The 17,762-nt window shown below is 39.9% G+C and overlaps 3 protein-coding genes across 3 annotated transcripts; 2 read left to right on the forward strand and 1 right to left on the reverse strand.

Annotated features, from left to right (window-relative positions):
• Positions 1-529: 529 nt before the first annotated feature.
• On the forward strand, positions 530-4,670 carry LOC135703480 (uncharacterized). Its single transcript, XM_065224726.1, has 3 exons — positions 530-4,355; positions 4,434-4,591; positions 4,656-4,670. Exons 1-3 carry the CDS (start codon positions 530-532, stop codon positions 4,668-4,670), a joined length of 3,999 nt encoding a protein of 1,332 aa, XP_065080798.1.
• Positions 4,671-4,820: 150 nt separating this feature from the next.
• LOC135703369 (uncharacterized) lies at positions 4,821-5,897 on the forward strand. Its single transcript, XM_065224563.1, has one exon. The coding sequence runs from the start codon at positions 4,844-4,846 to the stop codon at positions 5,816-5,818; it is 975 nt and encodes a 324-aa protein (XP_065080635.1). The 5' UTR covers positions 4,821-4,843; the 3' UTR covers positions 5,819-5,897.
• A 9,725-nt stretch (positions 5,898-15,622) lies between these two features.
• LOC135703370 (uncharacterized) lies at positions 15,623-17,403 on the reverse strand. The gene is made up of 3 exons (XM_065224564.1): positions 16,706-17,403; positions 15,997-16,120; positions 15,623-15,685 (listed from the first exon to the last, which is right to left on the reverse strand). Exons 1-3 carry the CDS (start codon positions 17,401-17,403, stop codon positions 15,623-15,625), a joined length of 885 nt encoding a protein of 294 aa, XP_065080636.1.
• Between the last annotated feature and the right edge of the window lie 359 nt (positions 17,404-17,762).

The raw sequence follows: 17,762 nt of genomic DNA on the forward strand, positions 1-17,762 counted from the left end.
TGGACCATTACCGAAACTACATTTGGCACTTTCTATTCCTCTTTGAACACTGATGTATGGTTGTGTATGCGTGGGCGATATCGAACATTTGATTTTGTGGGACGTGTCTTCGAGGGGCGCACCGAAGCATTCTCAGCACGTTCTACGCATTAAGGAACAACAGTTGTGATCCCGTGAATAGCCGGCACTCTGTTTTATTGCAATACCAGTATCGTGAATTATTCTCCCAGGTAAAATTAATGTAGCAGTATATGCCCAGCCGAGGCATGGGATTTGGTTGCTTACTACATGGTTATTTCTCCCTCGCGAACCTTGATACTGGCAATTGACTGACGACCTATCGTATGCGTGACGTATAAGCGTTGATTTACTCCATTGGACCGTTGTACATACTTGTAGAGGGGAAACAGTCTTCTGTTGTGAAGGTAATTAGCTCTACAGTGTATGTCTAGCCGAGGCTAGAAGTCAATACGGAATACTACAACTGCTTTCGTTTTTCATTGAATCTTGGAACAAATTCTGCTGCACGATGCCGAGGACGACTACAGCGAAGAAGGAGCAATCCCTCAGGCCGTTGGAAACCCGGCTCAACTCCTTCTTAGAGATGTTCAAGCAAATCTATAAGTTCGCTGAGTCAATGGATGAGCAAACTTCAGCTTTTCAGGTGTCAGTTAGGTTGGAAAAGTTAGAAGAATTATGGGAGGATGTTAATGAGGCTATAGTTGACATAGAATCGCATGAAGATTATTCCGGTGAAGATGGTAAATGCGCTAAGGAGAGGTCAGAGTTCATTCATCACTACTTTGACGTAAAATCTTCATTGTTGGAGAAAGCAAAGGAATTAGAAGAGGTCCCCGCCTTAAATCAATCTCGCGTTTTGGACGTAACGCAGTCTACGTTAGAACACGTTCGGCTCCCACAAATCAAGTTGCAAACCTTTGACGGCAACATCGATGAGTGGTTGAGCTTCAGGGATTTGTATACCTCGTTGATTCACTGGAAACCTGATTTACCCGATGTCGAGAAGTTTCACTACCTGAAGGGATGCCTCAGTGGTGAAGCCAAAGCTTTGGTAGATCCGCTGTCCATTACAAAGGCGAATTATCAAGTGGCTTGGGAAACACTAACAAAACGTTACAACGACAGCAAGTTACTTAAGCGCCGCCAGGTCCAAGCGTTATTCAAGCTACCTTCGTTGGCTAAGGAGTCAGTGTCCGAGCTTCAGTCCTTGTTGGAAGGATTCGAGCGTATTATTCAGAACCTGGATCAGCTTGTTCAACCGCAGGACTACAAGGATTTGCTGTTATTGGACATTCTTGGGTCTCGACTAGATCCTGTGACGCGCCGAGGATGGGAAGAGTATTCAGCTTCCAAGGATCAAGATTCCGTTAAGGATCTAACGGAATTTCTCCAAAAACGGGTTCGGGTTTTGAGTTCGCTTCCATCCAAGCCTGTCGAACTTAAGGGAGATTCGGCAGCATTTTCCAAGAAGAAGTTCCCCGTCGCACGAACAAGTCATAACGTAGTACAAGCATCTGGTGGTCGATGCGTGGCTTGTTCAGAAGTTCACCTCCTATACCAATGTCCGTCCTTCCAACGTTTAACGGTGTCCGCTCGAGATAAGCTACTTCGAAATCACTCGCTTTGTCGCAACTGTTTCAGACGTGGGCATCAGGCTTCCGAATGTTCATCTCGCTTTGTTTGTCGAAACTGCAAGGCGAAGCATCATACAATGGTCTGTTTCCGATCTGAAAGGAGCGATGGAACAAAAGGGAATGCGGCACAAAAATCTACCCAAGCAGATAATAGCAATGCAGTTACGGCGGAGCAAAATCCAAACCCAACTACTTCTTCGGCTATGGGAGCAGTGTCATCCAATATGGCACGCCGTCAATCTTCATCTGTACTGCTTGCTACAGCTGTCGTCTTGGTGGAAAATGATCAAGGGATCAGTTTTCCTGCACGGACCTTGTTGGATTCAGGGTCAGAGTGCAATTTCATGACCGAAGGATTGTGTCAGCGTTTGAATATCCAACGAAGGCGTTCGGATATATCCGTTCTGGGGATAGGACAATCCAATACGCGGGTAAGGCACAAGATCACGGCGAAAGTTAAGTCACGAGTTTCCGGATTCTCTCGTGATATGGAATTCCTCATCCTACCGAGGGTAACAGTGAACCTTCCAACAACAGACGTGCAGGCGACAGGTTGGGAATTTCCAGAAGGTGTGGAATTGGCAGATCCAGCATTCTTCAACTCCAAGGCAGTGGATATGATTCTCGGAATCCAGTACTTCTTCGCCTTCTTCAATACAGGCAATGAAATCCAATTGGGAAATGGATTTCCCACACTAACGGAATCAGTATTTGGCTGGGTGGTATCTGGTTTGGTAAATACTGATAATCCAAATCCAAGGTTTTCCTGTAACATGGCAGTTACAGAGGGTCTGGAGGAAATATTAACTCGGTTTTGGGCCTGCGAAGAAATCGAGTCTCCGAACAATTATTCACCAACGGAGGCAAGGTGCGAGGAGCACTATAGTCGTACGGTACGACGTGGTACAGATGGTCGGTATACAGTCTCACTCCCAAAGGACGAAACCGTGCTAACAAGGATGGGCGAATCAAGGGATATCGCATTCCGCCGTCTTCAAGGGATAGAACGACGATTGCTTCGGGAACCAAGGCTACGAGAACAGTACGACAAATTCATGGAGGAATACTTGGAGTTAGGACATATGCGCAAGGTGGACGTGACCGCAGAAGGAGATGCAAGCCGATGTTATCTACCACATCATCCAGTAGTTAAGGAGAGCAGCACCACCACCAAGGTCAGAGTAGTATTTGATGCGTCTTGTAAGACCAGTTCAGGAGTGTCTCTCAACGATGCGTTGCTGGCAGGGCCAGTAATCCAGGACGATCTACGTTCTATAATTCTGCGATCTCGGATCAGGCAAATTCTGATGGTAGCTGATGCGGAAAAGATGTTCCGTCAGATTTGGGTAGACTGGTTCGACATGGTATTCCAATGCATACTGTGGCGCAATGATTTCAACGAAAGAGCCGAAACCTACGAACTCTGCACGGTTACATACGGTACGAAGCCAGCACCGTATTTAGCAACACGAACTCTCAAACAGCTGGCGATGGATGAAAAAACGCGGTTCCCCATGACAGCAAGGGCAGCCATGCAAGACGTCTACATGGATGACGTTTTGACGGGTGAGGATGATGAGGATACCGCGAAGCAGCTACGAATTCAGCTCGATCAGATGATGGAGAGCGGAGGATTTCGTCTGAGGAAATGGGCCTCTAACTCAGCTGCTGTGCTGGAAGGCATACCGGAGGACAATCTGGCGTTGTCGAAGGAAGGGATACAGCTTGATCCAGATCCAGCTGTGAAGAGTTTGGGACTGTTATGGCTACCAACAAGTGACGTCTTCAAATTCGAATTCAAAATCCCTGAGGTCGGTCCTAATGAGCAGTTGTCGAAACGAAAATTATTATCAATGATCGCAACTCTATTCGATCCGCTGGGATTAATCGGAGCAGTGATAGTAAAAGCAAAAATCTTCATGCAGCGTCTATGGTGCTTGATGGATGAAGAAGGAAGGAAACTGGGCTGGGATCAACAGTTGGCGTCCAAGGAATGTGAGGAATGGCTGAGGTTTCACCGACAAATTCCGCTATTGAACGAGATAGCGATTCAGCGTTGCATTGTACTGCCGAAGGCAACATCCGTTCAACTGCATTTCTTCTCCGACGCTTCCAAATTAGCATATGGAGCGTGTGCGTACGTGAGAAGCATTGACGCCTTGGGAAACTGCCTTGTGGCACTACTCACATCGAAATCTAAGGTCGCTCCATTGAAATTGCAGTCGATCCCTAGGTTAGAGCTATGTGGAGCTCTGCTAGCAGCACAACTGAAGGAGAAGGTGCTGAGTTCATTGAAGATCGAGACAGAAACATTCTTCTGGGTAGATTCTACTTGTGTGCTACAATGGTTGAAGGCGATTCCCTCAACGTGGACTACTTTCGTCGCCAATCGAGTAGCCAAAATTCAACACGCAACAGAAAACTGCATGTGGAATCACGTCCAAGGAGTGGAGAATCCAGCGGATCTGATTTCAAGAGGATTGTTACCAGAGGAAATTGGAGACAACCAGTTATGGTGGGAAGGCCCGTCTTGGCTGAAACAAAAGCAGGACTGCTGGCCGAACCAATCGGCAGAGATAGTTTCCGATGAAGTTGAAGAAGAGATCCGTAAATCTACTGTGCACTTTGCTACATCGAAACCAGAGGGATTTGGAACCACGTATGTTAGAAGGTTCTCGTCATTCGCCGATATGGTCTGTCGTACGTCATATATATTACGTTTCATGGAAATACTGAGGAAACCAAGGAATAGTTTGACATTTCCCGAATTTCCAACAGCAGAGGAACGTCGTAAGGCGGAAATAGCTGTCATACGATGTGTACAACGTGAGGAGTTCGAGAAGGAATGGAAGGCGCTAACCAAGAAGGAACCGGTAGCAAGGAGCTCATCACTTCGTTGGTTCAATCCACAATTGTCAAGGGACAACGTGATACGAGTTGGAGGAAGACTAGAGCATTCCCAAGAATCTGATGAAACCAAGCATCCAATCATACTTCCAGCAAGGCATCCTCTGACCAGATTGCTCTTCCAACATTACCACCACAAACTCATGCACGCTGGACCACAGCTGCTTATAGCAAACTTAAGGCTACGGTACTGGACGTTGGGAGGTCGAAACGTAGCACGTGAAGTTGTACATGATTGCTTACGATGCTTCCGTACTAAACCTAACGCAATTGAGCAGTTTATGGGGGAACTGCCAGCCGCTCGTGTGACCGTAGCTCGACCATTCTCAAGGACAGGAGTCGATTACTTCGGACCCGTCTATTTCCGGCCGGGCCCTCGAAGGACAGCGGTGAAGGCATACGTGGCACTATTTGTTTGTATGTGCACCAAGGCAGTTCATTTGGAGTTAGTGACTGACCTATCGACGGACCGATTCCTGCAGGCATTTAGGAGGTTTATTGCCAGGCGAGGGCGCTGTACGGATGTATATTCCGATAACGGAACCAACTTTGTTGGGGCCCGTAACAAACTCAAACAACTATTTGAGCTATTGAACAGCAAGGATCATCAGAAGAAAATGGTGGACGAATGCGCAAAGGAAGGCATAAATTGGCACTTCAATCCGCCTAGTGCACCACATTTCGGTGGGCTCTGGGAAGCGGCAGTGCGATCCGCAAAAATTCATCTGCTGAAGGTTCTAGGCGAGACCGTTGTTTCTTTCGAAGACCTTTCTACGCTCTTAACCCAGGTGGAATCATGTCTGAATTCTAGACCTCTGACACCTATGTCAGATGATCCAACCGATCTAGAACCTCTAACACCCGGTCATTTCCTTGTGGGCGGACCTTTGCATCAGCTTCCAGATCCAGATTATACCGATGTACCAATGAACAGACTGCATAGTTGGCAACTCATTCAGCAAAAACTCCAGTTATTTTGGAAACGTTGGAAAAGCGAATATTTATCGCAATTACAAGGAAGGGTCAAAAGATGGAAACCTGCCATTCCAATATCTGTAGGAAAGCTCGTGGTGATAAAGGAGGAAAATACACCGCCGCTTCGTTGGAGAATGGGTCGCATACAGGATACTCACCCAGGAGCAGACGATGTAGTTAGAGTCGTCACATTAAAAACCGCCACTGGATTGCTGAAGAGACCCGTAGAGAAGATTTGTATGTTACCAACTTCGCGACAACCACCTGTAGACATTTCTTAATACGTCAAACGATCAGCAGCCACCCATCCTGTGTTCGAAGAGGTCCATTTCTTTCTTTTCAGAAATTCCGGAATTTCAGGGTGGGGAGTATGTCTAGGAGTGTACTACGCACGGAAAATACCATCGTACCAGCTGGTAAACAGTAGTTAGAATTTTCTCACCACGTGGCGTTAGTATACATGTACACTTCTCGCATATACTATATCTCGAGATCCTGATCAGATAGAAAGCTACTGTCTACAACAAAGTTGTTCAGGAGGTCAAGGTATTTTGGCTAATGAACAGTAGTTCTGGATTTTCTCACAAACTCTAGGCTTTAACCTCCTGAACAACTTTGTTCAAGACTGTAACTTTCTATCTGGTCAGGATCTCGAGATATATTACAGGCGAGAATTTCACATTTCACTAACTGTCCACGAGCAAAAATTTTGTGATATCCTGAACACCTTTTCCGACAACAGTAATTTTCTATTTGGTCATGAACTTGAGATATTTTATATGCGAGAATTTCACATGTTTACTAGCACCATGAAGTGAGAAAATTCTGAACTACTGTGCACCAGCCAAAAGACCTTGACCTCCTGAACAACTTTGTCGTTGACAGTAACTTTCTAGCTGATCAAGATCTCGAGCTATTGAATATGCGAGAAAGGCACGTATTTCAGCGCCGCATAGTGAGAAAATTCTGAACTATTGTCACCCAACAAAAAGATCTTGACTTCCTGAAAAACTTTGTAGAATACATTTACTTTCTATCTGGTCAGGATCTAGAGATATTTTATATGAGAATTTCACGTATATACTAGCGTTGCGTAGTGAGCAAATTCTGAACTATTGAGCACCAAGCAATAGGCTTTGACCTCCTGAAAAACTTTGTGAAAGACATTAACTTTCTATCTGGTCAGGATCTCGAGATATATCACATACGAGAACTTAACATGTATACTAGCGCAACGTAGCGAGAAAAATTTTAAACTACTGTCCGCCAGTGACAAGGCTATGATCTCCTGAAAAACTTTGCCGGAGACAGTAACTTTCTATTTGGTCAGGATCTCGATATATTCCATGTTGTAACCAATTAAGTCAAATCCCACGTAGTATGGTCACAGTTTACGCGGTTTCCATTTACATTTTCCCTATTATCCGCATTTTTAGATGTTTACTGTAATCAAAGTTTAGCTTGTTTAGATCAAATCAAGTTTTTTGAGGAATACTCGTTGGTTTTAGATCGATTGGTTACTCAGCAACAAAAGGGCAATGGAAAACCTTTGTGTGTTGTACAAAGTACAACAGTGCGAGTAACGGAGGGTTAAAATGCTTCCAAGTCTCAGAGCCTTGACAATTATGGTTCAACAATTCATAAGTATAATTTTTTTTCAAATCCGAGAATTTTTCTACAAATCTTGCATTACGAGGGTTGTTATTCATCACATATTTTGAAGACCAGTTCTAGCTTCAGACTCTGACTCTACACAAATTTAAAAGCCCCAGAGTCTTGGGAATCTTCCTTATTTTTAATTCTTTTCAGTAAATAACCTTTCAGTAATATTCTTTTATTTTTGGTCTAATACCTACGTCCAGGTATGAATTTTAATGAACCATGTTTAGTTTCACGTTGAGCGAGTTACAACGTAAGTAGGTTTTACATATTTTTTTCGTGTTTAACTTTGTACATTAGCACGAGTACTGAAAGGTTAATATTTATGTTAGTACAGACAACGGAGTTAAGATACATTTTCTCTTTCCGATATCCTTAAAACTTTCCTCTAATTCTCATGTGTATCAAGTAATTTTTTTCCTGAAACATTTTTTAAATTAAATCTCTTTTTTTCACAATTCTGTCTTATAACCTATTCATCCAGATAGCATTTGATCTAGTGACCTATATCACTGTTACTCAATAAATTCTAGGGTTTTGCAATCATCGTACGAGCATAAAAAGTGATAAAAAAATGATTTTTTAAAGTATCTCGAAAGATTAATGATTTGTTTTGAATACATTAAGTGACTCATAGAGCTGAATTTATACTTACAACTTTAACAAATACTCCTGTAATTTTGCTTTTATTTTTCCCACAAATAACCTCCGAAAATTTGCAGTTAAGTATTATGCGTAAAATTTCGGTTTTTGTTGAATATTAACAACCGGAAATTTTTTAAGATTTGAACCGGGAAAACCGGGAAAAAAAACCGGGAATTTTAAAATAAAAATTCACACAGTGTTGGTGAGGAATCTTTATTAAATGGTCGAATGGGTTCATTTTCAGCTTCATTCGATATTTTGTATTTCGACCTACCTAAAAAAAACCCTGGAAAATCAGGAAATCTCAGGGAATTCCTTTCCATCCACTGATACGCAAAATAGAGTGCCCACCTCATAAATGTTTGAGATTCTCTCATTTATTTGGTTCAAGTTAGAGTAAACACATTGTATTTTTTATATCTTATTTTCTTATATTATTTTAAAGTTTGACTAATGGAATACTAAAAAAAGAGGTTTTTACTTAAAGAAAAAAAAAATCAATTTGTATTGAAAAAAAAAAACAGTCACAAAATAAAAGAATCTCCAGAAGAGATAAATTAAAGTAAAAGAAAAGCATTTTAATAATCCATGTGTCCTCCTTTGGCCTGCAGGACCTGATGCAGGCACTTCGGATTGCTCTCCATCAGGTTCTTAAAGTGCTATGGATCTACCTCTTCCCAGGCACTCCAGGGCTTCAAAAAAGTTATTTTTATTGGTAACCCCAGTTTCGTCACCCTGGCATCGAGAATAACCCACAAATTCTCGATGGGGTTGAGGTCCGGGCTTTGTGGAGGCCATTCTAGCGGTTTGATCCGATAAGACCGGAAGAAAGACTTGGTCTTCTTGGCAGTATGTTTCGGTCGTTGTCCTGCTGAAATACGAACTTCTCTTCAACGCCCGTCTGGATCAGCAAAACCTCCAGATTTTCCCGCAGGATGTTGATGTAGGAATCTGCCGTCATTATCCCGTCGATTTTCACGAGGCTTCCCAGTCCACCCCAGACCATCAAATTTTCTCCTCCATGCTTCACCGCGCCTTAGATGTGGCGCTCCTGAAGCTCCTCACTCGATCTTCACCACAAACGAACCCGCCGCTTTCGGTTAAACAGCTCGAATTTTAATTCGTTCGCCCAGAGTACCGTTTTCCAGAACTCTAGAGGCTTATCAGCATGCTTCTTAGCAAAGTTAAGCCGTTTGGCTGATAAATGGGCGCTTCCGGGCAACTTTGCTATTCAACCGCTGTGCTACGAGACGGCGACGAACAGTTCGACCGGAAACTGATCGTTGAAGGGTTTCCTGGATCTCACGGACAGTTACCTTTCAAAATCTAGTGATTTCAAATATCTGAATTTTGAAAAAATCTTTGAGACCCGATAGCTTTAGTAGCTGTTCAAAAATTTAAAAATCATGTAGCAGAATCTTGGGTTCTTCTCTAAGTTCATCAAATTGTTTTTTAAAGGCCGGAATGAATAAAATTTCCACGCTAAGATTTTTCAAAAATTTCTATGTTCAAGATCATGAGATCTTTTCTATGTTTCAGAAGCATTTAAGTTTTTATAGGAACTTACATTCTTACATTTCGAAAATTATTCCAGTCTTTTTAGGTTTATTTTAGAGATCGTGAATTTCTAGTTTCCAGCATTTAAAAAAATATCCAATATCTCTAAAATTTATCCCAGAATCTTAAAACTTGTTTCAAGATCGAGATTATAAATCATAAACGCATGTAAAATGTTCTATGTCGTGATCTTTTTAAGTGGGAATATTTTTTCCGTTCCAGAATACACTAAGGTGTTTTTTTTACACGGGGGATACGTACCGTGTAAAAAAAAACCGTATAAAAAAACCTACGAGATTTTGATTTTTCACATATTTAAATGTTTAAAAAAAATCGGATTTTGATGCCATTTGTAATTAAAGCATGCTATGGTCCATATAGACATATTTAAAAAAAAAATCTGTATTTACACCATAAATTGTGATTCTTTTTTAAGTATGCAGTTCGATTACCTATAGCTTGAAACGGATAATGTTGTATCGTTGTCGAGAAATCGTTAAAAACGTGTCTTGTAAATCGCGAAAAACCGTGTAAAAAAAACCGCGTAAAAAAAACGTGTAAAAAAAGACTTCAGTGTAGTGAGATTTTTCTTAGAATACGATCTAAAACGACCTAATTTTTCGAATTTGTTTTATCTTTAAGAAGCTGGAAAAATGGTCATCCCAAGTAACAATTTAACAGCCTTTTGACTTTCACTCTGATTTACTGTGGTTTTATAACGGCAATAAGCAATCTTTTAAGTTTAAATACAGCATTTAACAGTGCAAAACATTCATGATTAGTAGTTCGGATTTATGCTGGTTTAAAAACCTTTTAAAGTCTGACGAGAAAATCAGAAAGTGTCTGGTTTTAAAAATGAATTTAATTGAATAAATTGAATCTACCCCTTAATAAAACTGTTCAGTAAATCCATTGGTATTAGTTTTATTGATGTCACGACAAATAGCTGTAAAGGTGTTCATCATTATAAAAGCAATTATGAAACCGTTCGGTTTCAAACGGAATCAAAAAGCATATATTGATGCGTTTTGGTGTTAATGAAGTGTATCACAAAACCTCCCACTGTTTACAAATAAAACTAAAAAGATCGATCCGCCTAGATACAATTAAAACATAATCGACTGGGGCTTTCATACGTAGAGTCACAAGAAAACGCCAAAGGATAATCGAGTAATAGTTCTAGATAAACATTTCAAAAGGTCCTATCTGCATTGATCGCTTCTCTTCATCGACTTTCTCTTTCGTCCATAAATCAGCTGTAAAATCTTTCCCTGTTGTATTTGACGTTTTGGACGCTAGATAAGAACCTCCTTTATCAAACTATGTGGTAGAATTGGCGCGAAATCTGTTTGCATAGCAGTGGTTATGAAAAGAGAAAGTCAATGAAGAGAATCGATCAAATCAGATAGGACCATTTGAAATGTTCATCGAGAGTTCTAGCAATGCTATCGGCGGAAGAGAAAAGGAATCCAATTCCAGAACTTTCTGGGAGGGCAGCTCCGACCAAATCGGTCAACAACAACAGAGCAGCCGACTGAGAGGAGCGAAGTGAATGCGGTTTACGAAGCACTGGAAGCCGTCAAATTAGACGCTTAAAATTGATGGGAATACACAGCATATTGCCAATGGCAGCCTTCTACAGAAATAACGTGGCAATGATGATCCGAATAGCATTAGTGCCAAACTGGGACTACGGAAAACTGCTGACAGTTACAGGGCTGGTAGCGAGTCACTTTTTAGTGACTTGGTCACTTTTTTCAAGCCAGTCACTAAAAAGTATCTTTTTTTAAGGCCAAGTCACTAAAGTCACTATGTGTTAAAGTGTTATACTAGGGAGATTTCAAGAACTTAAAAAATGCGAAAATTTAGCTGAATTGATTAGAGAAAATCAAAGAAGTTCCATTAATTTAAAAAAAACGAGAACTTTTAACAATCAGTGATATTTTCAAGCAATTCCAGAGAACTTATTGTAAATTTAGATACTTTTAGATAGTTTCATGATATTCAGCGAAGTTCCGAGTATTTCAAGGGTGATCAGATAGCTTCAGAATAATCCCATGAACTTAAGCAATTTTGCAGAGACTTACAAGGAGTTCCGTGGAATTATGGGGTATTCCATGAATTTTATGATTGATCCGAAAACGTCAGAAGCGTCAGGGAAAATTTGCCGGATTATTAAACAAATTTAGAGAAGTTCAGGTAACCATAGATAAATTCAGAGAAAATAAGTGAGCGTTTATAATAGTTATTATACTTAAGGAAAATTGTCGAAACTTCAAGGCAACGTTAGAAACATTGAGGAAACTTTTGGAAGTCCAATAAAGTTCAGGGAAGTTTAAGAATTTGATGAGAAGTATTGTGAGCATCCGGCTAGTTTCTCAAACTACAAAAGAATTTCAAGGCAGTTTCATTAACTTCGGGAAAAAATTGGGAACTTCAAAGTAGTTCTGATTTCCATTGAAATATTCCTCAACATTTCAATAAAGCTATCCTGCTAGTTCAATTTTTTTTTTTAGTTTTCCTCGAAATTACATTAAAATTTTCCACAATAAGAAAACCTTTGGAAAAATTCTCCGAATATTAATTGAATTCATTTCAGAATCCCTTTTTGAATCTCACTCGTTCCCTTGGAATTCTACTCACATTGAAAGTCTCCTAGGGATTCAGTGGCATTTCTCCTCTCAAATTCCTTAGATTTCTTCTCATAATTTGTTTGGCAAAACCTCCTGAATTTATTTTCCGAATTCCTTTGAAAATGTTCTGGAGTTATTCTCAAATTTAATTGTAATCCTCTTTTTAGTATTTTCAAAAAACTTCCAAGGACTTATGCTCCGGATTCGTTTCCTTCCACAACTTTATAAAAATTATCCTCAGAAGGCCCTTGGAATTTTGCTCTGAAGGATCGTGCTCCTCAGAAATTTTCAGAGTTTTCATTAAAATTTTCATTTTACTCAAAACTTTCTGGTTTCACAAGAAACCTTAAAAGCAGATTGCATTTGATGTTTTTCTGAAAGATTTTTTCCCAGAACGTCCTTCGAAATTATAATAAAATTCCACGAGCTTTTAAAACTGTGCATGGATTTTTACTCCAGATTCTTGAAAATTTCTTGAAGTATTATAGCTTTTAAGTCGAGAACTTTTCAAGCCTCTTTTTTTTTAAATTTATTTGTTACTGTTCACTGTGGATCTATAAAGTTCAAAGTGTGAATGTAAATAACGAGAAACATTAAATGCTTATATTTTAAAATTCATTTTGTTCTTTAAATATCCTTAGTAAGAAAATTATTAAATTCTCTGAGCCTTCCAGGTATTTTAAGGAAAAAAAAACTTCTGAGGATTCCAGGTTTTCCAGATTTTTACAGTTAGTAGACACCCTGACTAATACCGTAGAGGGTACTCTAAGACTAGAAGGTCCCGAAATAACGTGTTCAACTTTTTGGCTCAGCTCTGGTACTCTCTTCGGTCCCAAGCTAATCGATTCACCCCTCGAAACATAGGAAAATCCACTAACCCCACATTTTATCTGTCAAACTTTCATAGCGAATCAAAACAAACATTGCGTAGTACTAGAATTTCGTCTATAATGGGGTACCTTAATCGTTTGCTTGGGACCAATAGGCTAGTCAAGTAGTGAACCAATTTAAAATCGTTAGTTTCATATTGATTGTTGCTAATACCGTGGGTTTGGGCATAAACATTCTATTGAATCTTTCGTTTTAAAGGTTCATATCGTACATAAGTGTATATGAGATATTTGTTCAATAAGTCTAAAACATCAAACATTTATTTTCTCTCAGGTCACTTTTTAGTCTTTATTTTTACAACTATAAGTAACTATTTGGTCACTTCTACAACATGGTCACTAAAATCACTATTTTTGACAGCAGTGATCGCTACCAGCCCTGCAGTTAACTCATACGGAAAAAGGAAAACTTTTCGGGAACGATTGAGCTTCCACCTGTTCTAAGTTACGTAGACTCACTTCCTGAGTAACTGCTTCCAATAGAAGAATCGAAAGATAAATAAATTTAGACGTTTAACTTTTTGCAAGCAACTTTGCCACCATTAATGCCGTCATAAAACTAAACGAAATAGGATCAAGCAAAATGGCTTCAGATAAAAACAATTCAGTCTGCAAATTATCTTCATAAAAGCCGCATTAAAATGGTTTGCATTTGTTTGCGATTTCATGAAAGCAAAACAGCTTTTTCACAAATGGCTTATGGAAAATTAATGTTTATGCTCTCGCCATATTGTTATTATTCCATTTGCTTTTTTATAATCTTCGTGTTTCAAGATGTTTTTCCTTTAAAATAACTTTATTCTCATCAATTCATCAATGAGCAGTAATAGAAATTACGAAAATCATCAAATTGTCTCGGCTGTGAGCAATGATAAACATAACATGTAACTATATTTTGTTTCCTAAATTAAAAATAATTGGTCAAATCAACGTTTTCCGAAGGCGGACTTATTTTTTCCGATTTTCCGAAGCACATTTCACATGAGATTTAATCTGTCACCTAAAAATAGACCAAAATATATTTATTGTACTTTTAATAAGGATTTCAAATGGTTCTCAATGTATTCGTCATATAACCTTGTTACAGCAAGTCATGTTTGAAATGTCTCGATAATGCAGTCTTTAGAACCTTCTTCAGGGTGGGCCAACTAGACAGATTCTAGTCTTAATGAGGTTTTGGTGGATGTAATAAAGGCAAAGCTATCTTGACCAAAGTTTTATGAATGTCGTTTTATAGAAGCCTTGTGAGTTTATAATATTTCTCAAAGTGGGTCGCAATCAACGAAACATTGGATTCATATTCGATTAATAATTATTGGTCACTTATGTATTGTTTTAAAGTCACTTTTTTGATTAAGTCTAATATCATGAAGAATGTGTAGTCCAGAAGCTATGAGCCTCGTAATATTCTAAGGGGTCTTGAAATATTCTGCTGTGGGCTAGTATCCTCATTAGCCACGCTTATGCTAAATATATATTGATATTAATCCCAGTAGTGTGTCACATTTCTTATTAGTTAAAGTTATTTCGATATTATCAATGAAAAGTTATCATTTCGCCTCGTAAAACGCTATTTTGATATATCAATAATGGTAGTATTCATTGAAATCATTGTATGTCTTATATATTTTTGCATGATTTGTATGACCATTGATTTATGCAGGCCCGTGAAGCATAATATTAGCTATATAAATATACTAAAAGCCTACGTTTGGTATTACTTCTGCGTGAAGTCAACGATTTTTACATAGTTGAAGATGATAATTTCAAATGACAGACTAAAGTGGTAATTTTTATACGATAGATGAGGAGATAAAAGTATAGAATTGATAGTTCCGTTAGAGTACGGCAGTGTGAAAATTGCATATAGAGAGTAGAACGCGAGCAAGGACAACTTTAGGAAGGTACAAATCGGTTTGATCATCTCTCTTTACAAAATTTCCCCGTTAGAGAGGGATGGTGAGGAGGAGTTTTGGTAAAGAGAGATGATCAAACCGATTTGTACCTTCCTAAAGTTGTCCTTGCTCGCTTTCTACTCTCTATATGCAATTTTCACACTGCCGTACTCTAACGGAACTTAGCATCTTCAACTAACTAAAAGCCTGCTTAAATGCTAATGCTGATTATTCATCGTTTTCTATTGAGAATCTTGAATTTATTTATTGCACACCATATAACTTACTGTGAAATATACATCTATTGTTATAAACATTGGCGTTCCCATCTATTGCGCAAATGTTCGAATCTGAATTATGAATTCCAAAAATAAAAAGTGACACACCGAAACGGCTCACGCGAAAGGTCGCCAAGGTCTTTCGGACGGATAGTGGGAGTGCTACCAATCACGCAACACGAACTTCACACTGCAGTTGACCGCAGATAATTGTATGTAGCAATACCTACCCGTGGGCACGCGCCTAGTTAGATGCCATTCGTTGCGATTTGCATTGTGGTGAGTCCAAAAATCCCCCGCAGCGATACCGATTCTAAACAGACACAGCGGTACCCTTCTCCTTTCTCTCGGCACTCGGCTCCGTTGTCAGACAGCAAAATCAGGCGCTCTTGACATTTACTCAACATCTATCAAGATTAGCCTTATAGACGCTGGCTTTATTGATGCTGGAGTGCCGTTCGCCGATTGATTGTTGAACATAAAAAAAAAAACTTATTATTTGCCTAGTTGCGCTCCGGACGTGGTGGATCAGACGTGGTTGAAGTCCCAGTAGTGCTCACCGAAGCCTCCGTTCTTATCGGCCCATTTTACCTGAATTGAAAGCAGATTGAAACATTACTGAACTGGTTTGGAAGCGTAATTGGTTTTTGTAGTTTAGTACCCGCTTTTGGAAGATCCCTGCACCTTTAGAGCCTCGTTCGTGCTGTTCTATGTAGTGCCGATCGGTGCCACGTTTCAGTCCCGCATTGTAAGACCCATCACCAAAGAAGTTAAAATACCTAGTAGCAGTAGAAAAAAGCGTGCAGAACATGCAAATTAATGTTGCAGAAATTAACAGTTTGAATGTGAGAATAGGAGGTGATATGAGCTTTGTGAAAGGGTAAAACGAAAAACTGATTCACTTTTCCCTGATGTCTGTGTTTCTTGTGGTCCTGCCTTTCGTATCTTTCCTCCCAGCCATCGTGAGTCTCGTATAGGTGGCCAAATTCCAATTCCAGGGGCGATTTTTGTTCGCAGTAGGTGTCCCTACAAAAGTTAGCAATTTTTTTGTCGAAATTGGACTTTTTGAACAAAACTGCTGTTATTACACTGTACGTAAAGCAAAAGAATTTTTTAATAAGGGTTGTGTACCAATCATGGCTATACGTTCCCATTCAGGTGTGTTCCCTTTTATGTCATATAGGAATCTCATATGCCATAAAAACACATCATAATATAAACGTATTGCCACTAGTACGTCTACTCTATCTCAAATTTATAGGGATACATTATTTATTTTTTTAAATTGATTCTGAAAAGTAGTAAATTTTTTCATTCTTTCTTGTTGATTTAAAACTCAACGAGTGATGGAGCGTTTTCCTCCATATACTAGAGCGTTACTTCTCGTTTCGCAAGTAACGTCCGTTTTTGTCAATATAATAGGGCGGAGTGTTCCACCAATCGACAATTTAGGATGTAAAAATGCATAAATTGTTGATAGTAGGTATAAAGTTCCAGCCACGATAAAAAAGAAGATGTATAATCAAACCATGGCTCAAGATCTACAAACTTCTTTTTCCTGCGTGAAAAACTATCAAATCAACTGTCATTTTAATACAAGAAAATACTCACTGAAAATATTTCGTGTCCTTGGGCAAACTACCACCCTCCCTTCGATTGTCGTCCGTTGACCGTTCGTAAGAAAACACATCAGGATCGGATTCTTCATATCGCTTCGGATAAGCCATTGCCGCCAGCGCATGCAAGTCACTTCCGTTAGCAACCCCAACCGATTCACCACTCCACCTTCTTTTAATAGGATCCCTAACTTTTCGTCGCTTCTTAGATTTTTTAGAACTCTTCCCACTCGTAACCATCTTATCTTTTTTCTTGTTTTCGTTTCCATCACTTTGTTTGGCATACTTTAGGCGAATCGAGTGTAAACTTTCCTCCAACAACTTCCTTCTTTCGTCATCGGAAAACGCTAGCTCAGCGCTCTTCACATAGTCGGACGTGTCCACATGCAACCTCCGGCGATTATACTCCTCGACCGGGTCTTCACCTTTCACGTAGCTTGGATAGTAGCTTACCGAGTGGCGGAATGCATTGTTGTAGCTGCCTCGCCGATGCTTCTTCGTCATGGTCGTCGTCGTTGCCATTGTTGTTGTTGTTGTTCCTGCTGCTTCTGTAACTGGTTCAATCAACTCGACGTCACGCGGGTAATCTCCACTCACCACCGCGGACGTGTGCCAAAATGCAACCACTAGAGCTGCCGCTACAACGACCAGGATGCTACCGCCGGCGTCCAAGCGGCTCGCTAATAGGACCATAATTGAGCCTTCTGGTGCTCTAATTAGCACTTCGGCACACAACCTTGGAACATGCGGGTGGGTTGGGTGCGCTCAATCGATACTTATCCGATGGTGACGACGGAAGCACTCTCATCTCGGATTGACGACAAAATTACAATTGATAAAGTTCGATCCCATTGAGATTGGATTTATAGGCAATAGAAATTGTAAGCAACGGCTGTTGATTGGAAAGGGTTGTCATCCGGGGAAAATCACTCAAGCGGTACTACGCTGAAAAGTGGAAAGAAAAATAACCGCAATGCTTCCGATCCGATGATAATTGAAATCAGACAAATCCGATTTCGGTTATTAGTGGATGTTGCTTGCTGGAGGGTTTC

This window comes from Ochlerotatus camptorhynchus, unplaced genomic scaffold, assembly GCF_037179485.1.
Source record: "Ochlerotatus camptorhynchus isolate MF236.1 unplaced genomic scaffold, CSIRO-AGI_Acam_v1.1 ptg000213l, whole genome shotgun sequence".
In the NCBI taxonomy this organism is placed as follows: domain Eukaryota; kingdom Metazoa; phylum Arthropoda; class Insecta; order Diptera; family Culicidae; genus Ochlerotatus; species Ochlerotatus camptorhynchus.